This window comes from Engystomops pustulosus, chromosome 1 (assembly GCF_040894005.1).
Source record: "Engystomops pustulosus chromosome 1, aEngPut4.maternal, whole genome shotgun sequence".
NCBI classification, from domain to species: Eukaryota; Metazoa; Chordata; class Amphibia; order Anura; family Leptodactylidae; genus Engystomops; species Engystomops pustulosus.
The window spans coordinates 33001627-33024838 of NC_092411.1; the positions used below are offsets into that span (position 1 = coordinate 33001627).

Consider the following 23212-nt stretch of genomic DNA (forward strand, 5'->3'; position numbering starts at 1 on the left):
TGTGTGGTCCCCCTCATCAAGTCCACCATGTCCCAGATGGCCGTCCAGGCGGTAAGAACCATGACAGGAGAAGTCCCTGTGTGGAGGATACCGTCTTGTTAAAGAACCAGCTTGTTAATAAACCCATAAACTATGGAAACACAATTATGTAATTTGAGTATGCAGGCCTGTAACCCCCGATTGACTGGCCTCCAGGGGATCTGGTGAAGAGTTAACAAGTCCAGCAGGTAAGGGCTTAGCCTACCTGTGGGTACCTGGAGTTTGAGGAGGTCACCCTGGACAAAAGTTACAGGCCATGCAAAGCTCAAAAGGGGGGAAATGTTAAAGATATTACACTGGACTCAGACGCCATCTTACATACTGTCAGACATTTTAAAGACTCAGCATTCATTTCATATAACTTTGTGTAGTGATAACTAAGTTTGGGTGTTTCCCTCTGCACACAGACAGACTTAGTGCTCACTAGCACCACCTAGAGGAAGGTATCCAGGCGAGCACCTGGGAAGTTTCAGTATTTGCATGTAGCCAATAGTATTAGACTCCTTTGTGTACTTACATCCAATAGTGTTACATTTCCTGGGTGAGAACACCCAATTATAGTTGCTGCTTTCCTAATTACACGCCTTATGTAAAGTGCCTTATGGTTTTCTATAAATGTCGGTCCCTCAATAAACTTATCAGTCTTGTTTGCTAACTTCCTGCAAGGACAGGTCTTGTCTTTTCTTTCAAGTTAGTCAAATTCCAGCGCTGGACACAGACTCATTTAATTTGAAAGTCACCTTACAATGATTAGGGGTTTGAGCCCCAGATATAAATCTATAAGACCATATGCCCATAAGTCCTGCCATCTACTATCATGGCACCGAAAAAATGCTCTGGGATAGGTTTTATTACCTATTATCTCAAGGTCCATAGAGAGGAGATTTCCAGCTGCTTTAATATCCTTCATATGATCCTGGATGCAAATTCTCATTTTGTGTGTCATGCCCACGTATTTTAGCCCACATGGACAGCACACAATATAAATTACTCCTTTGGTGCTACATTTTGCCGTCCTTTAGAATCTTGAAATATTTAAATTCTTAAAATCTGTGGGCATACGGAACAATGTGCATAGGAAAAGGACCCCCAATCTGGACCTTTTGACCCAAAGATATAGTTCTTGGGTTTGGGAGGTACATAATGACTCCTGACCAACATATTCCCAATGTTGTCCGCTTGTTTGGAGACAACATGCGGTGCATTTGCTGTGTGTTTCTTAATTTCAGGATCTGATAAAAGTATCGGCCAAAATCGTTCAAATATCCTATTCAATTCTCTCCATTGGGAAAAGTAGGATGTAATGATTCTTATCTTACAATCATGTGGACATTTCTGATGTTGAATAAGTAGGGACCTTCGATGAGATGAATTTGCCCTTAGGTAGCCCCTTTGTATGTCCGAGTCCCGATAAACTTCTTTTTTTTTAGTGTACCTTGAGAATCATTGATTCTCTTTCATAATTAGTCTGTTTTGCCCTTAAGAATTGGCCTGTGGGGATAGAACGGACTGTGTGAGCAGGATGATAAGAGTTGGCATGTAAAAGGGCATTGACCAAGGTTTCCCTGCAATAGATGGCTGTGCTTAGATGGCCCTCCTGCCCTACATAAATTTGGATGTCTATAAATTCCACATGTTTTTGACTGATATTACTTGTACAGGAAATGACTGATGCCCTTGCAACACAAGCCGCTCCTTTCCTCTCTCACAGGTAAGGAAGCAGCGGGACTAGAGAATGGCAAATCGGTTCTAAACATTCTAACTTTGGTTAGACTTTCAGGAAAAATTTGATTCGTCATGAAGCCGAAGTTTATGCTGATTCGCAGGGACATTGTTTCTTTTTTCCCCTGGGTGCGAGAACAACGTGTTACATGGGGCAGAGAACTCTGGGAAGAAGAAAGGAACACCCCCGATGACATCTGCAGACCTGTAACCCAATCACCGACCTGCAGGCTTATGTGGTGTCACACAGCCCTATAAAACCAGCCATTTTACATCTCTCGCTTCACACTTCATGTGCTGCCTGTAGCGTCTAGTTGCTGCTACTGTTCTGTGTAGTAATGATTCTTGCTGCAATCCCTGGTTGTTCTTTAAGGGGGATTTGTATACCCCAAATAGCAGTCCTTTAATACCGCATAGTACAAATATAAATAATCACATAGAAAACTATTGCTTAACCATTCTGAATTGTGGGTGGACTTGGGGTACTTTGCTGTTCAGAGTATTTAAGCATGTGCCCAACCCATGTACCGCCCACGTTACTAGCCACGCCCCCCAGCACATCCCTGAAGATGAGAGAGGGTAGAGCATCCTCCAATTAAAGGGGCCACACACCTTTTATTGTATTTGGACTGCTAGCCACCTTTGAGCAGTCAGTAGTCAAATAGCTATACACCTAGGGGCTATCAAGTCCTCATGCTGCTCCACATATTACAATACTCTGTTATTGCCACTGCACAGTTTAATACCCCTTTTATTCAACACCCACAAAATAATATCCCCTAATGATATCTAAATACCATACATAATATATATATATATATAATATAATATATATAATGCCCCCTTAGTGATCTCTACAGAGCTCTACACATGGTAAATGCCCTTTGTGACCCATGCACAGTATAATGCCCCCACATAAGTATAACTCATTATGACCTCACAAAGTAGAACAGTTCCCTCATGTCATAGGCTCTATGATGGCGACTACAACTGTGGCAGTGGTGATTCTGGGGAAGGTTATACTGTATCTCTATAGTGTTATTCACTGAGTCTACTGTGACAGCACAACATGCAAACCATAGATGGCCGGGGGCAGCAGGAAAAGAAGTAAGTATGTTATTGGAAAGAGTCAACGATATCTTAGTGGCAAACTCCACAGAGGTGATTCGTAGCTGAGAGAAGTAGTCATGGTAGTCTGGGCCAGATGATGAATACTTTAAAAGTGTATATCTATAATTACAGATATAACCTGCTATTCATTAGGTTTGTCATTGCCCGGGACTAATTCTGATAAATACTTTATTCATCTATCCAATCTTTAATGTCATGATAGACAGCGGAATACCTATATTGTATATTATAAACACATAACCCAAGTATTTCTATTATGACCGAGCTGGGGTTCATATATACAAGTGTATGCGATGTTTTATACATGGATCACAATCTTTTTGAGAGGTGATCAATATTATATTGATGGGGCCGACACCTGTAAGCCCTGCTGATCAGCTGCACAAAGTGATTGTGGCAACTGAGTGAGCGTCACTTCCACTTCAAAACCCAGTGACATCACCATCATTCTCTACAGGAATCCATGAATCCAAAAGGAAAAATGTCCAGCATCCAGGCAAAAAGCGTCATCAGATAAAATCCACTTTTATAGAAAAAAACAGTTTGAAAACATATAGTGACGTCCTATAACATAACAGGTCTGACGCGTTTCGGACCGTTCGCGGTCCTTAGTCGTAGCCTACTGAATTGTTACACGTCTCTGCCACTATCACATGATCATATTAACCCTTAAAGCACTTAATGTTATTTGAACAGCAAAAAGTTACACATGCATGCAGAAAAAACAGACTATAAGATGAAATTTTGTATATATACATTAAATCATGTCTATAATTAAGACCAAGTGGTGACCTAGTTTGCAGTAACAAGAGCCAAAAAGCTTCCCGGGATCGTAAGGATCGGGTCCAATCCCGCCCCTAGCTGGACGAGCCACTCTCTCAATAGGTATGATCTGTAAACTGGAATATTGCCCTCATGTTTCTCCAAAAAATGCCTAGACAAGCCAGACATATTTACATGTAAGTTATTTGCACTGCCTCCACTTTTATTTGCTGCCGTTAAATGCTCGGAAATTCTTCTATTTAATTTCCTTGTTGTGCAACCTACATATTATAGGTAGCAGTGTGTACAGGTGGCTAGATAGATTATGTGTTTTTATAGGATATTCCTTAACCGTTACTGTGGAAATGAATTTGGATGTTTTATGTAATTTATCATGTAAATTGCATCGATTGCCACCACACTTGGAACTTCCCTTGTATTTTAGCCATGTATTTTTATCTCTGTCTGAAACTGATGTGAATAAATTGGGAGATAAAATTCTACCTAAATTTGGGACATTTTTGGAGACATATCTGATGCCATTGTTTAGTATTTTGGACAGTTTGTCATCTTGGTACAGTAGTGGAATATGTTTTTTAATTAGCTGTAAGATTTGATTATACTGTCTATTATAAGTGGTACTAAACGTAATGGGTTGTTTTTCGTTTGCTTGAGGTTACTTTTACTGTTTGATAGAAAATATTCACTCCTATTTTTGGTTTCAATGGTTGTTTCTATTTTATATAGATGTTTTTTTATTGTAGCCTCTATCTAGTAATCTTTTTGATACTCTTTGTGCTGCGTGTTCATATGTTGTATCCCTTGAACATATTCGTTATATATTCTCCCTTTGGTAGGTTGCGGATGACATGAGAGGGGTGACAGCTTGAAGCATGTAGTAATGTATTACCAGAAATAGGTTTCCTGTATAAATCTGTATGTACACATTTGTGACATGAATCGCCAGTTAAATGTCTATCAAGAAATGAAATGCTGGTGGAAGACGATGACGATGTAAATTTTAAATTATATGGATTATGATTCAAATACTGTATAAAGGAAGATATATTTTGTGAATCACCTGACCAGATTAGGAGTCATCTATGTAACGACCGAACCAAGCAATCTGTGACATGAAATGGTTGTTGGCACCATAAATATATGTTTCTTCGAACCAAGATATGTACAGATTAGCTAGGGTGGGGGAAAATTTAGCACCCTCTTTTTTTAGCATTCTTTACAGGGCCTGTGTCCAGATTATTCACCTAGCAGCTCCTTACTCACTGTCACTGGAGCAGCTCACTGCTGGACAGGAGACAGACAGGATGGAGGTAACTTCCGTTTCTTATCAATCCTCCTTAATGTGTTGCTATGAAATGACGTAAAGGTCATCGACCCCCCTAAAAAGTACTGATTTCACACTTTCACTCTACTAATTGAAACACCAGAAAGAATATACAGAACAATATCAATGAATATTCAATGACATTTTTATTTAATACATGTTTTTTTGTGGGAGGAAACCGGAGTACCCGGGGAAAACCCACGCAAACACGGGGAGAACATGCAAACTCCATGCAGATGTTGTCCTAGGTAGAATTTAACACCAGGATTCCAATTCTGCAAGGCCACAGTGCTGAGCACCGAGCCACCGTGCTGCCCTATAGATGAGGACAGAGACCGAGCCCGGAATCTGCCTCAAGCTGCAGCAGATAACTAAGATGTCCTGTGAAGTCATCTGACTGCAGAGCGTCACATCCAGTAGGTAAAGACATGTCCGGTAGTAAAGTCATATCCGGTAGGAGAAAGCCATGTCCAGAGGTGACGGCAGAGACCGAGCCCGGAAACTGCCTCTTCTTGCTGGAGTGAAGGTCATCTGATCTTAAGATGGTGGCCACCATTCTGTTGACCTGTAGTAATGTGGTCCATTCAGACCTCACTCTGGAACAGCAATCTACAGAAACAAGAAATATAACTGATTATGGCTTAACATGGGACGGCATAATATCACATATAAGTTACTCACAAAACTGACTCCCAGTAACTGGAGATATTTCACCAGTCAATAGATCAGAGAGCTAGCACTTACCTAAGGGTGCACCATGTGTCTAGGTGTTATCGGTGTGACGGCGACTACATGCAAAGAAGCAGCCTCCTCCAATGGCACGGGCAGCCCTGGATAATCCACGCCGGCAGGATGATAACAAGCGGCGGATTCTAGAACCTGTGAGAAGAGAAGATATAATGTAAGTAATGGACGCCATATTACAGGATACTACTGTGCTGTCACTGTAGCAGGACGGCAGAGGCATCTTCTCCATACAGGGGTCAGGGGTCACTGTCATTATACATCTGCTCCACATGAAGGATTCTCACTGACCGACATTACTGTCACTTACCTCTGGCTCTGCTTTCTCTCTCTCCTGTATTGTCTTGTTTCTCTTCTCTTCTCAGATTTACTGCAGATTTTCTTCTATTCTGAGCTGGAAATTCTTATCAGAAAGTCAAAAATTATGATTATTTCAAGATTTCCAATGTTTATTTCTGTTGTGGAATTATCGTAATCTGACAATCTATAACCTTGATAACCTGACATGGCACTAGAGAATTAGACATCACTACACAGGAGGGAGTGGAAAATCTTACATATAAAGGATAAGCACAGGACCTCATAGACTATAACCGGATTCTGGAAGGGAGGTTGGGATCTCATTGAACGGATCCTCCAAGACTCAATATAGACTAATATATATGTCCATGTGTATGATGGAGATTACACAGAGAACCGGGGGAATATCTGAGCACATTATACCTTCTACCATCTGCTATATGAAGATGTACATAGACCGGCACTTACCTGACAATGGGGACGAGGATGACAAACTGCTTCTAGCATCGAGTCCCTGATTGTCTCCATCAGCTTTTAGAGAAGAAGATTTTTTCTGCCTGTTTTATAGGAAAATGTGGAAATTATAAGTAAAAAGTAAATCCACCTAAGTTAACTGCATTGTCCTGCATATATATCATCCTGGAGGTCCCAGTAATAACCCCACAATCTACTCACATTTCTGAGATTTCTTTATCCCCAGGGGAACATCCTGGAGGGGACTTGGGATCCTCATTGTTCACCTTCCTGCTAGATAACTATATACACAAAGGGAAAGAGAAGATAGAAGATACATAAATATAGAGTTTTACATTCATAAAGTGCAGATTTTCTGTATTTTAGGATTTTGTAGCTGATATAGATTGGTCACTTACAGAAAGCCTTGGAGATGATTCCACCATTTCTGGTTGGTTCTTCTTCTCACTTGCATCTTGCGCATCGTCTGAAGCCATATGGCAGTTGTTATAAGAGCGAGCTACAAGTCATAAGAATATGGAGATTGTTAGTATACGGCATGGTCACCGTCATCACCAACATTTTATATCTTATTCATTATTCAAACACATATAAATGAGGACAAGACATACAGTAGTTTGTTCTAGATGAGACGTCTTTTTACTTACGTTCAAAGCAGCTGTTGTCCATTGGTGATGCAAGCTGAGGAACATACTCCGGCTTCTGACTCAGAATGTTCTCAGGATCTAAGTCACTCAGGAATGGTTGAATCTTGATCTCATTTGCTCCTCCTACAAATGGAAGACAAAGCAATGATGTAGCCAATGTCAGAGATTGATCCATATCTGTACATTGCACCTTAAAGGACATCTACCACTAGGATGAAAGGCGGTATGCAAATGAGCCTGAGGCAAATGAGCCTGAGTGGCTCCAGCCTACATTAACACCCCCAATGGACCTTGTAGACTATAACCAGATTCTGAAAGGGAGGTTAGGATTTTATTGAACGGAGCCTCCAAGACTCAATATAGACTAATATATATGTCCATGTGTATGATGGAGATTACACAGAGAACCGGGGGAATATCTGAGCCTCCATCTACACAGTCACATTATACCTTCTACCATTTTACCATTTGCTATAAGAAGATGTACATAGACCTGCACTTACCTGACAATGGGGACGAGGATGACAAACTGCTTTTAGCAGCATGTTCCTGATTGTCTCCATCAGCTTTTGGAGAAGAAGATTCTTTCTGCCTGTTTTATAGAAAAATGTGAAAATTTTGATTAAAAAGAAAATCCAGCTAAGTTTACTGCATTGTCCTGCATATATATCATCCTGGAGGTCCCAGTAATAACCCCACAATCTACTCACATTTCTGAGATTTCTTTATCCCCAGGGGAACAACCAGGAGGGGACTTGGGATCCTCATTGTTCACCTTCCTGCTAGATAACTATATACGCAAAGGGAAAGAGAAGATACAAGATACATAAATATAGAGTTTTACATTCATGAAGTACAGATTTTCTGTATTTTAGGATTTTGTAGCTGATCTAGATTGGTCACTTACAGAAAGCCTTGGAGATGATACCACCATTTCTGGTTGGTTCTTTTTCTCACTTGCATCTTGCGCATCGTCTGAAGCCATATGGCAGTTGTTATAAGAGCGAGCTACAAGTCATAAGAATATGGAGATTGTTAGTATACGGCATGGTCACCGTCATGACCAACTTTTTATCAATTATCATGATTGTCACTCATATAAATGAGGACAAGACATACAGCAGTTTGGTCTAGAAGAAATGTCTTTCTACTTACGGTCAAAGCACCTGGTGTCCATTTGTGATGCAAGCCGAGGAACATACTCCGGCTTCTGACTCAGAATGTTCTCAAGATCTAAGTCACTCAGGAATGGATGAGTCTTGATCTCATTTGCTCCTCCTACAAATGGAAGACAAAGCAATGATGTAGCCAATGTCAGAGATTGAGCCATATCTTAAAGGACATCTACCACCAGGATGAAAGATGGTATACAAATTATACTGAGGGGCTCCAGCCTCCATTAGCACGTTTGGACCCTGGAGCCCCTGAGGCTCATTTGCATACAGGCCTTCATCTTGTTGGTAGAGGCCCTTTAATATTGAGGGAGGACGTATTAGATCTGACTTGAAGGGAAGTATTAGATCATCATACGCAGTGGATGTCATATTATGGACATTCTCAGTGCTGATCCTCATGGACACGATCCTTATGTTTGGTCACATAGTGCTGGGTGTAATACACAGATATTCACATTATTATATATATTACCTGTCCCAAGTCTATGCGCAGGATTCTTTCTCAGTAGATCATTGATGAGATCTTCGATATCAGGGGGAGGAGCGTTGTTGTTAAAATCCCAAGTTATATCATCTATTACATAGAAAAAAACAGAAAATAAAAGTTGTGGAATGTAATATAAAGTTTATATTATTCTGAGTTTCAATATAGTGGAACCTTGGATTACAAGTAACTCAGTCTACAAGTTTTTTGCAAGATGAGAATTTTACAAAAATTTGCATTAATTGAGCCATCAACCCCGTCAAATGTACTGTCCCCCCTAATGTACTGTCCCCCCTCAATAAAAATGTATAACACAATCTTGAAGAAAAATAGAAATTGAAGGGCTAAATGTTAATGTACATGAATATTTTAAAGTTTGATGTACGAGTAGATTGGATTACGAGAATAATCCCAGAACGAATTATGCTCAAAATCCAAGGTTCCACTGTAAAACAGAACATCCAATCACACATGACAATTACATTACATATCACCCTGATTATTACACTCACCATTGACTATGCTGTTATAAAGCTCCTCCTCGTTGTTCCCTATGAATGGTGTATCTCCTACAATAAACTCATGTAGGATGATCCCTAATGACCACCAGTCTACAGGTCGTCCAGAGCCTTTGTTCAGGAGGACCTCTGGGGCCAAGTAAGAAGGGGTGCCGTAAGCCTAGAAACAACACAAAATAAAGATGAGGAGGATTAGAAATAATAGGAGAAAAGGAGAAATAAATGAGATCTATAAAGAAAAGAAGAAGCAGAGTTGTTAGTGAAACAGACCTCATCATCAACGAACTCTCTGGTGATCTCCTCAATGGACGCCTTGTGCTTGTTAGATGCAGGTCTCATAAGGCCAAGCGTTGATAATCCAACATCTGTGACTTTAATGTGTCCAGTGGGTGTTATCAGGAGACTGTGAGAGAAAAGATGGGATTAGATCAAGGTGACAATCCATAGGCTGTACGGTTACAACCTGGAATGTCCTTCCCACTGATTATAGTACAAGGGTCACCTACTTTTCAGGCTTCAGGTCTCTGTGCACCACACCATAGCTATGGAGATATTCCACTCCAAGAACCACTTCAGCAAAGTACATGCGGGCCAAGGTGACAGATAACCATCTTCTGGTGTTTAGAAGATTCCTGCAGTCTCCTCCTACAGCAGAAAGGAAATAGACATTGATACAATGAGGATCACACTTGCTACATAATAGATACACTGAGAAATTGGGGATTCATATCACATGCAGGGATATATAGTCCCTTATGTCTTACCGCCTACATACTCCATGACCATACACAGATGAAGTTTGGTCGCAAAAGAGCCGGACATGGAGACTACAAAGGGACAGTTTGCAAATGTTAGGATGTCCCTCTCTAGGTAGGCCCGGGCAAGTCTTTTTGGGTTGAGCTGCTGCCTGTCCATTTTCTTCATAGCATAGATCTTGCGAGTCTCTCTATGGCGCACTAAGTAGACGGCCCTGGGAATAAGGAAAATCCATGGATTACAATGAATTTTTACTACCTGTCTCTCTATACTACCCATGAAATGTTCTTCTAATGTTTAATACTAGATGTAAAAAAAATCCATGTTTAGAAATATGTAATGGAGCTCTATATAAATGATGACATATGGGAGGTCTGTACAATGCCATGTCTGCCAGCGTCCTCCTCCATGTCACATTGTCACTGATCTGAATGGTGACAATTAGATGTGGACGTATATCATTCCTCTATGATAACACTAAACAATCAGAGGACAGAGGCAGAAGCATTGTCATAAGGAATCCTGGGAAATGTATATTACACCAACATAAAGCTCACCCAAAAGATCCGCTGCTGATCAGTTTGGCCGTGTGGAAGTCGCTCTTACAAGGCTTTTTCCCATCTTTCGATGATCTGATCAAACCCTAAAACAAGAATAAGTGATGACAGTAAGACACAGAAGATGTAAGACAATATGAGCTCCAGATGTAGAAACTTGCCCCTTATATATTATGTCACTACTGATTTATACATGAGCAGATATAGAGAAGGTGATAGAAGCCGGACTCTGGCCTAACATTATGATAATATAAGAAATATTCTCCATACACTGTATCACTGTATTAGTGGATATAGGGACATCACACAATGGAGACCTTTATATAAACCCTATAACCAAACCCCTCTATGACACTTACACTGGCAAATGCTGAGGTCTCTGCTGGGTCACATTCTCCATTTTGAGAATTTGGAGGTTCAATGGTTTCTAAATAGTAATAAAAAACATAAGAAACATGATGGATGTAATGTAAGTTTCTATTAACCTTAAATATATAATGTAACAATACAATAAAGTAAATGACAAGGCAGAACTTCTAAAAAAGTTATCAATATTAATTATATGACCAAATGTATGATATACATTTAGATATATATAGACTTACCTCTAATCAGATCACTGTTTAGCCCCGGCTGACTACTATCACGGTCAGGGGATGCTGAGGTTGGATTTTGCCCATCTATGGAGTCACCTTCTAGGTTTTCCTAATAATTTAAATATTAAAAAAATATATATTTAGATTGTGTATCTGATGTTCTAAAATATATAATTAGAAATCGGCAGAAAAACATTACATAAAGACAAATCACATAGAAGATAATGGATCCTTACCTGGTGCTCCAGTGCATGGGCCGGGGGTTCTACTACATCCAGAACTTTTTGGCCCAGTTCTTTAATCAAGGCCAGATCTCCAAAATGGGATCTTTCTTCAGCCTATAAATATTGAAACAAACAGTTGATTTAATATTTAATATCTAGACTTTTTTCCATAAAAGAATGTAGTCTCTAAAATTTTGATTCCAGTAGTTAAAGCTTTATTGTGTAATACAGAACACCACATCTCCTGAAGAGACAAATATTTAGAAGATACATTTTGAGTACATGACGTCTCCACTAGAGGGAGGTCAGGAGCGCACTGCATACTGTTATAGGGAATTATTTTTCATTTTATACTGATTCTGATGTATCAAATCAAATGTTCAACATTTACTACCGTATATACTTGTGTATAAGCCGAGTTTTTCAGCACAAAAAATGTGCTGATAAACCTCGCCTTGGCTTATACACGAGTCAATGATAAAAAAAAAATTAATACTCACCCTTCGGTGTCCCCGATGTTCGTCGCGGCTCCCGGCGGCTCCCCGTGTCTTCTCTTCTGTCTTCTATCTTCTCTAGCCGGCAGAGTCGCGTCCATGCGATCTGCCGGCCGTCGCACACTGTGATGCGACGCTGTCGTCGCAGATGACGTCATCAGTGGCGACAGCACTGCATCACAGTGTGCGACGGCCGGTGCGATCTCCCGGCCAGAGAAGAGTGAAGAAGCCGCCGGGAGCCGCGATGGGGATCGGAAGCCGCCCGGAGCCGCAACGAACATCGGGGACAACGGAGGGTGAGTATTAAGTTTATTTCTTTATGTGTATACTAATAGGGGCTGCTGTATACTACTGAGGGCAGACTGTATACTGATGGGGGCAGGCTGTATACTACTGGGGAGAAGCTGTATACTACTGGGGGCAGGCTGTGTACTACTGGGGGCAGGCTGTATACTACTGAGGGCAAGCTGTATACTACTGAGGGCAAGCTGTATACTACTGGGGGCAAGCTGTATACTACTGAGGGCAGTGCTGTATACTACTGAGGGCAAGCTGTATACTTCTGGGGGCAAGCTGTATACTACTGAGGCAAGCTGTATACTGCTGGGGGCAGGCTGTATACTGCAAGGGGACAGGCTGTATACTGCAAGTGGACAGGATGTATACTACTGGGGGCAGGATGTATACTACTGGGGGCAGGCTGTATACTACTGGGGGCAGGCTGCATACTACTGGGGGCAGGCTGCATACTACTGGGGGCAAGCTGTATACTACTGGGGGCAGGCTGTATGCTACATGGGGCTGGTGTATGCTATATGGGGGCTGGTTGGCGGTATACTACATGGAAGCTGGTTGGCTGTACAGGCGGTCCCCTACTTAAGGACACCCGACTTACAGACAACCCATAGTTACAGACAGACCCCTCTGACCTCTGATGAAGCTTTCTGAATGTTTTACTATAGTCCCAGACTGCAATGATCAGCTGTAAGGTGTCTGTAATGAAGCTTTATTGATAATCCTTGGTCTCATTACAGCAAAAAATGTTTAAACTCCAATTGTCACTGGGGCCAAAGTTTTTTTTGTCTGGATCTACAATTATAAAATATACAGTTTCGACTTGCATACAAATTCAACTTAAGAACAAACCTCCAGACCCTATCTTGTACGTAACCCGGGGACTGCCTGTATACTACATGGGGGCTGGTTGGCTGTATACTACATGGGGGCTGGCTGGCTGTATACTACACTCGGCTTATACTCGAGTCAATAGGTTTTCCCAGTTTTCGGTGCTAACATTATGGGTCTCGGCTTATACTCGGGTCGGCTTATACTTGAGTATATACGATAATGTCTTACTTTAAAAGGAAATTGTGTGAAGATAAAGCTCACATTGGTAGATGCATTGTTAATATAAATCAAGCATCTTTTATCTGTGAGTACAATTATATTTATATTGAATTAATATTTAAAAAACAATCCTATGATTGATTCATTGTTGCACAGAGAGTCTGCTATTAACCTGTTGTAGTAACATGCGGATGTTGCGCTGTAGATCCTCTATATAGTCAGAGGTTATAAGACCTTGTTGGCATTTGGTCTGGCAGTCCTTTACAAGCCCCACTACCAGCCGGTAGGTGAAGCTGATGACGCCATCGGGTAGTGGAAGCACAGTGTCAGGGGAATAGTTGATAAGAATCCCCTGTAGTTGTGCTTCCACCTGAACATTGTCTAGAGCAGGTCCAGACATTGTAGAGCGCGGTCAGTATGTGTCTATCTCTAGAGCCCAACACTGACAACTGAGACCCTGGGCCTGTGACTGCTGCTTTTATAGTGTTGGGAGTGATGATGTCATAATAGCCCATCTGTGATGTCATAATGGAAGGTTGTTGCCTAGCAACTCTTAAGGTGACAACACCATAATAAAATACTGTGTTATTGTATTCAATTTAATGCTAATCAATGGGCCAAATGCTTAGTGATGCCTGTATGGGTATAGCAGCCTATTCAATGTATGTAAGTCATTTATACAGGGTCCATGAAGCAGAGTGTTATAGACCAACACTACACAGATATGACATATTACTGGTGTGTTATATGTCTGCGTTCAGTGGGCTGTCAGTGTGTGTCAGTTACAATTGTGTAGGTAGGTGAGTGTCGGAGTCATATTTAACATAAAGACTGTGCTCTATGAGAGTTTGAGTTCTATTCATGGTCTATGCTCTGTGGTTGCTTATAAGAATTGTTCCCTTTTTTATAGGAAAGTAAACTTTATTAATTCCAAGTATCAAATTCAATATGAAAACAATATGCTCACATTACAAATATAAGGCCTGCACATCATAAACAATTCATTGAAGCATACAAGCGTATAAATATACATTCATAGAAAATGACGTCTGTACATACAATTTTACCTCCTTAAACCCACTTCTTCCTACCACCCCTCTGGGGTTTTTTTTTGGGGGGGGGGAGGGAGGGGGTTGTACACAGGGGAAAAAAAAGCAGAAAAGAAAAGGAGAAAATTGGCAAAGTGTTAAATATATAATCCCAAACTTCCTCCCCTTCCGGATGTGAACCTATATCTACTTCCCAATTCTTAATACACTTATATTCCATCCTTTGAGTGTTTGCCTCATATATATTAAAAAAACTTTCTTTTCTCCAAAATCACCTTAAACCTCTCAGTCACAGTGAAAAAATGAGCGCAATAGGGGGCATCCTTGTCTTGTCTCTCTTGTCAGCCGGAATGGGGTGGACCTCTTCCCACCAATACACACACAATCTCTGGGGTTCCTATACAAAATTTTGATCTATCTAATAAAGCCTTCACCAAATGTCGTTTTGTCTAGCACCTTCCACAAAAATTCCCACTGTACTCCATCAAATGAGAGGATTGCCCCCCCCCCCACCCCGGCCAAGTCGAGGGGTTTCCATGCAGGCATAAAGTTTCCTTAGATTCTGTGAGATAGTTTTACCGTCCATGAAACCCAAGTGGTCACTGTTTAGCTACCTGTCCTATTATTTTTCCCAATCTTCTCACCAGGCCAATATCTTTATGTCCACATTTAAGAATGATATAGGCCCATATGCGTCCGGGTCCACCCTTTCTTTTCCTAGTTTAGGAATCAAAATAATATCTGCTTCATACATAGAGCCAGGAAGCTCTCCCTCTCACATGCCTGCTCATACACTTTTAATGATTCTTTAGATAGTACCCCCTCATATCTCTGGTATACTTCCCTCTGCAATCCACCAGGTCCTTGTGCTTTATCTTTAGGTAGGGCCCTGATAGCTTCTTTTACCTCTTGTAAAGAAATCAGGTCCTGCAACCTCTGTCTCGTGTCTTCCTTTAGCTTCTCCACCTCTAGTTCCACCTCTACCCGAGATGCCTCCCGTTTTGAGGTATAAATATTCTTAAAGTGTGCCTGGAAAAATTACATGATTTCTTCTTCTTTATTTAACAACTTCCCATTCTTGTCCGTTATAGTAGCAATAATTGTACCTGCTTCCTTTTCCTTAACTAACCGTTAATTAGTTTACTAGGCCTCTCTCCTTCTATAAACCATTTGCTCCTACAGACTAAGGAGGAGCTATATATTTTATGTAGAATGTGAGCCTCATATTCCTCCACTGCCTTCTCCCATAATTCTTTATTTTTATTTGTGGTTGAGAGGTGATCATTTCTTTCTTTCCTGCTGCCTCCTCCTTTAAGGCATCCTCTTTTTAAAAAATTTATGCTTAATTCCAATTACCTCTTTAATGTATATTTTCCTTCGATAGCCCTTCATCTTGTCCAACAGATACGCCTGGCCCTGTCCCTCCCTCTCACTGTACAATATCTCCCTCACTTACTCTTGAATTTCCTTATGATGCACAATTTTTTTCAACCAAAAACTATTTATTCTCCACCTATATTGTTCCTTCTAAATCGTTCAATAACTGGAGAATGGTCTGAAAAAACACTTATACTATATTTCACATCTTGACTATACTGAAACATCTTTTCATTTTCCAAAGGCAACATCTATTCTGGAGAAACTACCATGTGTTTTGGAGTGGCAAGAGTAAATTCTACTTTCTGGGTATTTAAGACACCATACATCCAACCATCCCAGTGCATCACACCATGTATTCACATTGACTGGCCAACCCTCCCTGCTCTTTCTACTTCCGGATTGTACCGGTCTAAAGGTGGATTCATCACAACATTGCAATCTCCAATAAGCAGAAAGCGCAGGTCATCCAGTCTATTGGCTCAGAAATTTCTTCACACAATCTATAATCAAATGGAGGGGGATGTATATTGTGGCCACCACATTCCATATCCTGGATTATACATTGTAGATTGTCTATCCACTTATTACAGCAACTAAACTTACAAGTGCTCTTAAATAATATACATACCCCCTTGAAAATGTTGAACATTCTTCAACAAACATCTTGTTGACCCATCTCTTTCTAAGCCACCCCACCTCTTCAACTAGAATATGCATCTCTTGAAGGCAAACAATCTCTGCATCATAGCATAGCAGGCTCTAACCACTGCCATCCTCTTTACCCTCATTCAACGAAACAACTTTAACCATCCAAAAACATGGAAGGAAGAGATAGAGACTAGAGAGGGGAAAGAGGAGGGAGATACGGGAGGAGGAGAAAAAGGAAAAATAACAGCCCAGTGTGCTTCCACAACCCCCTTCACCTTTAGTCCTCTGTTATATTATATGTTCCATTGTTGTACAGAGAGTCTGCTTTTTACCTGTTGTAGTAGCGCCCGGATGTTGCGCTGTAAATCCTCTATATAGTCAGAGGTTATAAGACCTTGTTGGCATTTGGTCTGGCAGTCCTTTACAAGCCCCACTACCAGCCGGTAGGTGAAGCTGATGACGCCATCGGGTTGTGGAAGCACAGTGTCAGGGGAATAGTTGATAAGAATCCCCTGTAGTTGTGCTTCCACATGAACATTGTCTAGAGCAGGTTCAGACATTGTAGAGCGCGCTCAGTATGTGTCTATCTCTAGAGCCCAACACTGACAACTGAGACACTGGGCCTGTGACCGCTGCTTTTATAGTGTTGGGATTGATGATGTCATAATAGCCCATCTATGATGTCATAATGGAATGTTGTTGCCTAGCAACTCTTAAGGTGGCAACACCATATTAAAATACTGTGTTATTGTATTCAATTTTATGCCAATCAATGGGTCAAATGCTTAGTGATACCTGTATGGGTACAGCGGCCTATTCAATGTATGTAAGTTATTTATATAGGGGCCATGATACAGAGTGTTATAGACCAACACTACACAGATATGATATATTACTGGTGTGTTATATGTCTGCATTCAGTGGGCTGTCAGTGTATGTCAGTTACAATTGTGTAGGTAGGTGAGTGTTGGAGTCATATTTAACATAAATATGAGAGTTTGAGTTCTTGTCAAGCTCTGTGCTCTGTGGTTGCTTCTGTAAATTGTTCCCTTAATGAGCTTAGAGATTTTACCCTGACATTATCAGGTCTACCACTGATCTGCGCTCTATCAACCCCTACTGCTTTCTCCTTCTTCCCTTGGCTCCATTATTGGATTGCAGCCCTGAACCACCAGAGGCACATCTAGTACTCTGGTGGTCCAGTCTGACCATGCTCTGTAAATAAAAACATCGGCTTGTCCTGCAAAAATCACACTTTACCCAGCTCCATACACAGAAGTATAGAAAAGCTGTTAATATATGGTGATATGACATTTTTTTTAAAAAAGAACTTTTAAAAATAATAAAAGCTATAAAACTCCAGTATCTCTATACTGGTGCTGACATAAAGAATAAAGGAAATGTATTGTTGGGACTGCGCCAGAAATTTTTTTTTAGTGGAGCAAAAAATGTTTTTCTTTCAAATATCATTTTTTATTTATATTCATTCCAAACATTTTTTATAATGTAACATTACATTAACTTTATCAGACTAATATAATAATAATAATGGAAAAGTTGGAGGTTAACAATAAATTGGAGCCTGAAACCAAAAATTTTTATTTATATTCAGGGTTTTTCATATCATGGGTGCTGAAAATTCACCACAGGGACATCACATGACCAAGGGCAGGCAAAAGTGGCATCTAGCAAATCACAGAGGCCAATCTTCCATATTGGGTCCATATCTTTATGTACTGCTAAATCAGCAGAGACTTTGCCACTGAACCGTCCCTACGACTGTCCTATTGACCTGCTGCCGGGTACGTTTCCTTCTCAATCAGGTGCCCGAAACCGCAGGAATATCGCATTACATTAAAGAGAACCTGCAGAGGGGGTTCATATGTAAATCCTCTTCTCCAGCTGCTGCAGGTTTGTTCTAAATGACCAAAAAAGACGGGTCACTCCGTCTTAACAAAGTCACCGTTAAGAATCTCTATCCTTTGCCATTGATAACTGAGTTGTTCGACTGTCTATATGGGCTCAAGGTCTTCTCCAAACTGGACCCATGTAGGGCCTATAACCTCACCTGTATCTACAAAGGTGATGAGTGATACACAGACTTCAACACTTACGAATGACACTTTGAGTACCTGGTGATGACATTTGGACTCTCTAACGTACCAGCTGTCTTCCAGGAGTTTGACAATGACATCTTTAAGGACTTGCTATATACCTGTGTCATGTATCTCAATGATATCCTGGTCTTCTCTTCGGATCTTGAATCCCACCTGTTCCACATGTGGCAAGTTCTCACTCGTTTTAAGGGCCAATCGCTTTTCAACCAAACTTGAGAAGTGGCAGTTCCATCAGACAAGTCTCCCCTTCCTCACCGTTATTATCTCTGACAGGGATCTACAGATGGATCCTTCCAATTTGTCTCCCTTCCTTCAATGGCCTCGCCCTGTAGGACAATCCCTGACGCTGGCCTCAAGCGGCTGAAGAGTCCTTCTGTAAGTTAACGTTTGCCTTTGCCTCAGACCCAGTTCTCACACGGCCAGATACTGAGAAGCCTTTCTACCAGGACATTGAAGCCTCCTCACTTCGAGCGGGAGCAGTGCTTACCCAGAAAGGGACTAAAGGCCGAACTCTCACTTGCGGTTTCTTTTCAAAGACTTTCTAATACGCAGAGAGGAATTACTCCAGATTGGGAACTATTGGCAATACAACTTGCCTTAGAAGGATAACATGAAAAAAAGAGACATCTGCGGCACTCACCCGTTAAAATTCTTCTTTATTGTAGTCTTCGCATAAGATCAGTCCGACATAGTACAGCCAAAGTGGGGCAGAGGTAGGAGCAGGGGGTCAAAAAAGAGGCGACAGCCGTTTCGCGCCGTCTGGCGCTTTCTCTAGCCAGGCTATTCACCGATCAACAAGAACCTCCTCTGTGTCCAGACCGCAAAGCACCTCAATCCATGACAAGCCCGTTGGTCAATCTTCTTTTCCCGTTTCAATTTCCTTATCCATTTCACTCCGGCTGAAAACAACATCAAGGCTGACGCTCTCTCTTGTGGCTCGGATGTTATTGGGGAAGAACCGGCTCTTCGGCATGTCATTCCTCCTGAGCGACTGGTTGTGGCCGCTCCAGAGGACCTTCAGCAGCTACCTCCTGGTAAGACCTACATCTGATCTGCTCTATAGAAGAGGATTCTGACTTGGGGACATTAATCAGTTATGGCTGGGCACCCTGGTGTGCAGCGCTCTGTTGCCCTCATATCCCGTTTCTATTGGTGGCCCGATCTGGTCAAAGATGTTCTAGAAGCTGTCTCGACTGAAACCTGCTGGTCTTCTTCAGCCATTGTTGAGACCCAGCTGCCCATGGCCTGACGTGGCTATTGACTTCATCAGGGACCTTCCTCCTTACGGCAATACCGTCACCTGGGTGGTAATTGACCGGTTTTCCAAAATGTCCCATTTTGTTCCTCTGCCAGGTCTGCCATCTGCTCCTTGCCTTGCCAGCCATTTTTCCATGACATCTTCTGGCTCAATGCACATTGTTTCTGATTGGGGGGTTCAGTGTGTCTCTAAATTCTGTCTGTAACCAGCCTCAAGTAAAATTGGACTTTTCATCCGCCTATCACCCACAGTCTAATGGTCAGATGAAAAGAGTTAACCAGATTCAGGGCTGGTATCTCTGTCATTTTGTTTCTGTCTGTCAGGACGACTGGTCCTCTCTGTTGCCATGGGCGGAGTTTTCTTATAACTCTTTGGATTCAGCATCTGCTGGCTCTGCCCCATTCTTCATCAATTATGGACTGCATATAGGCTCTCCTCTTTCTCTACCTGTAGCCTCAGACATTCCGGCTGTTGAAAAATTGGTGCAAGATCTGAAGTCCATTTGGGAGCAAACACGCTGTTTCCTGCTCCAGGCTTCTGCTCAAACCAAGTTCCAGGCTGATAAGAAACAAAGACCTCCTCCTAGATTCTCTCGTGGTGACAAAATCAGGTTATTCTCCAGGTATGTCTGGCTAAATATTCCTGGCTACAAACTTGGTCCTCGTTTCCTGGGACCTTTCGAGGTGCTTAGGCGCATCAATTGTGTGGTCTACAAGCTGCGCCTTCCTCACACCATCCACATCCCGAACTCCTTCAACGTATCTCTACTCAAGCCAGTAATCCTGAACTGATTCTCCTGGCAGGCTCCTCCTCCTGAGGCTGACTCCACCAATGTCTTTGAGGTAAAAGAGATCCTAGACATGAAGACGGTGAGAAGTAGGAGAGGAGAGATCTTGGTAGCCTGAGGACAATATCCTGGACCATGGCCTCCTTCAGAAATTCCTCCAGCCCAAGACGAGGGGAAGGCTGAAGGGGGCGCATGGGCCGGCTTTAGAAGATTTAAAGGGCCAACGCACCGCTGATTGGTGCTGGCCATTCCAGGATATGGTTAAAAGCTGGCCTCTCACAGCATCCCCTGCCGAATCTTCATGCTCTATGCTCTATGTTGAGAAAGCTAGTGTCCTTGCCTTGTACCTGTTTATTGATATGCCGTTGTGACCCCGGTTCTGTATTGGACTTTGATCCTGTTCTCTTGCCCTGACTTGTTGCTTCATCTCTGACTGCAATTCCGAGCTCCCTGTCCTCACCTCCTCGCTGTTACCCACAACAATTCTACCTAACATCTGTGTACCTCGCATTGGCTGCCTTGGCTTTCTCAACCATAGATCTCCCTTACTCTTACTTACTATTAAGCTTTAAAGGGAACCTGTCATCACGAAGGACATTTTTCAGCGATAACAAGATTCACAAGTGCATGTAATGCTCAATATAAATCATGTTTCGGGTCGGGAGGGGGCACTTCAATTCTAAACGGTCATCTGATCAATCCCATCCCTCCTCTCTTTGGCATTTCTCCTCTTCAATCCAGCCCCTTTCACATCCTTTCTCTCCTACACCCTCCCCCTGCAGAAGACTGTTTAGATTTGAAGTGCCCCCTTTCACGGAACTCTAGATTCTGACTACAATCATGACTAATTCTGTTATCATTGATAATCATATTACAATACTACTTTTTAGACACCCTGCTTTTCAAGCCACCTGGATACCTCCTCAGGCTTATGATTTTTTTTTATAAATCCCTCACATTCTTGCTGAAAAAAAAGTGAATATTGAATTTTTGTCTCTTTTTCACTCCTATAAAATTGGATTTAGCTTTTTGGTTATCTCTAGAAAAATCAGGGAAGATGGGAAACCTTTTGCAGATTAACATAAATTAGATCTTTCAATCTACCTTTTGTAGGGTATAATCCATATCTATGGAATTGAACAGTTAAGCCAAGGTAGCTCTTGGTTGGGCTCCCTGGGGTGGTTTCTTATATGGAATCGAAAGAGCCTGTTCAATACCAAATAAAAAGGAGAATCCCTCTGACCCAAAGGTTTCTGTTAACCCTGTATTTTTGTATGTCTTCATACATGCCACTACCATCCTCACCTTCTGGAAACCCTATAATTCTTTCTTAATCTGTTAACTTTTCTTGATCTTTCTTGATTGTTAGCCTTTCTTGATCTGTTTTTCAAATAATTCTGTTAATCTTTCAGGCTACGGGGGCATTGAGAGCATTTACTGTGTTCACTGGAAATAAATTCTTGCAGATAGAAACCATCCTTATGTAGGACTTGGTAGAGACTGGCACAGATTGTGAAATGATATATTCATCGCTGCGTTAGACTGAATAGTCGCAGATTTAGGTCACTACTGTCTTCCTTGTCGCCAAGAGCAAAAATACCGCTGATAGTACTGACCATTGCAATACCCAGAACTAAAGTTCGAACCTCTGTTGCTTCCTACTCCATATAGTTATCTCCATATATACAGAGCTGTATACACTGAGGTCACCTGTTCCCATATACATAAGTGTCTGTCTGTACTAATCATGGAGCATCTACAGCACATGTGAGGAGCAGGAACATGAGGACACACGGGCTCCCACCCTGCCATAGCTGCCATGTGTAAGATGGCTGGGAGCAGATACATGAGGAGACATGGAGACATGATCTCCTGTGGTAATCATTAATTCCTGAGGTAAAAATCCTCTTATATATGATGTGGAAGCTGAGGCTACACTAGTACATGATGTGTGAGGTGTATGTGGTGACAGCAGAGAGATATAACATGGTAACCCCAGTGTTATACTTTCTGAGTCTGTCAGACATGTTTCTTTCTGTTCTTCTAGGGAGAGAAAGAGAAAGAGAGATACAGGACAGGAAGTGACATCTACTCCTGAGCCCCGGCCTTCTTACATCACTACACTATCCCACCAACTCTGTTCTTTTACCAATGACCAGCATCTTACCTCAATACTATAACCTAAATTCAGTCGCTATAGGTCCCCCCTTATCACCGTCATGTTCCTGAAATAGGGGCCCCCCAGGATTGACTAATCTGGGGGACACATGGCCGCACAGCCCTCCCTGTTTAATGTTAATTTATTAATTATTTATTTAGGTTGAACTTACATTAGTTGTGTTTTTGGGGTTTTTTGGTTTAATCTGACCCACCTCTGTTTGTTCGTGAGTTGGTTTATCCGTTCTGGAACGTTCGGGGTCTCCGGGCAGATAAATGTCGGCATCTTCATGATTGGCTGCTGCGCTGGGGAGAAAAAGTACTTAAACGGCTGTTGCCGGGCGGCGATTGCCAGAAGACGTCGTTTGTGAAGAAGAGAAGAGACCCACCCTCCCTCCCTAATTCTTGGCTTATTAACTGTCGTGGTGTTCGTTAGTAGGGCATTGTCACCCAGCAATGCTGGGTGGACTGGGTTTTAATTAATAAAATTGAAGTTATTTT

General features: G+C 41.7%; 2 protein-coding genes and 1 long non-coding RNA gene across 3 annotated transcripts in view; 1 reads left to right on the forward strand and 2 right to left on the reverse strand.

Annotated features, from left to right (window-relative positions):
• Positions 1-2731: 2731 nt before the first annotated feature.
• The window catches only part of NLN (neurolysin), a 97230-nt gene continuing 76749 nt past the window's right edge, over positions 2732-23212 (forward strand). Inside the window, exon 1 of the mRNA XM_072137312.1 lies at positions 2732-2868. Within this exon, the coding sequence (XP_071993413.1) occupies positions 2831-2868 (38 nt within the window). The 5' untranslated portion in view covers positions 2732-2830. The remainder of the gene's footprint in view (positions 2869-23212) is intronic.
• LOC140069576 (uncharacterized) lies at positions 7880-8860 on the reverse strand. The gene is made up of 4 exons (XR_011848820.1): positions 8812-8860; positions 8320-8442; positions 8072-8172; positions 7880-7954 (listed from the first exon to the last, which is right to left on the reverse strand). It is a non-coding gene; the product is annotated as an uncharacterized lncRNA (long non-coding RNA).
• On the reverse strand, positions 9844-11334 carry LOC140114068 (microtubule-associated serine/threonine-protein kinase 3-like). The gene is made up of 5 exons (XM_072132679.1): positions 11331-11334; positions 11014-11081; positions 10655-10740; positions 10106-10311; positions 9844-9986 (listed from the first exon to the last, which is right to left on the reverse strand). The coding sequence occupies exons 1-5, from the start codon at positions 11332-11334 to the stop codon at positions 9844-9846; spliced, it is 507 nt and encodes a 168-aa protein (XP_071988780.1).

Bases quoted from the DNA above. Each gene is read 5' to 3' on its own strand.
- LOC140114068 (XM_072132679.1), bottom strand. The intron at 10,312-10,654 runs GTGAGCTTTATG...CCTTATTCCCAG, and splicing joins ATCAGCAGCGGATCTTTTGG to GGCCGTCTACTTAGTGCGCC. The intron at 9,987-10,105 runs GTAAGACATAAG...TTTCTGCTGTAG, and splicing joins GGTCATGGAGTATGTAGGCG to GAGGAGACTGCAGGAATCTT.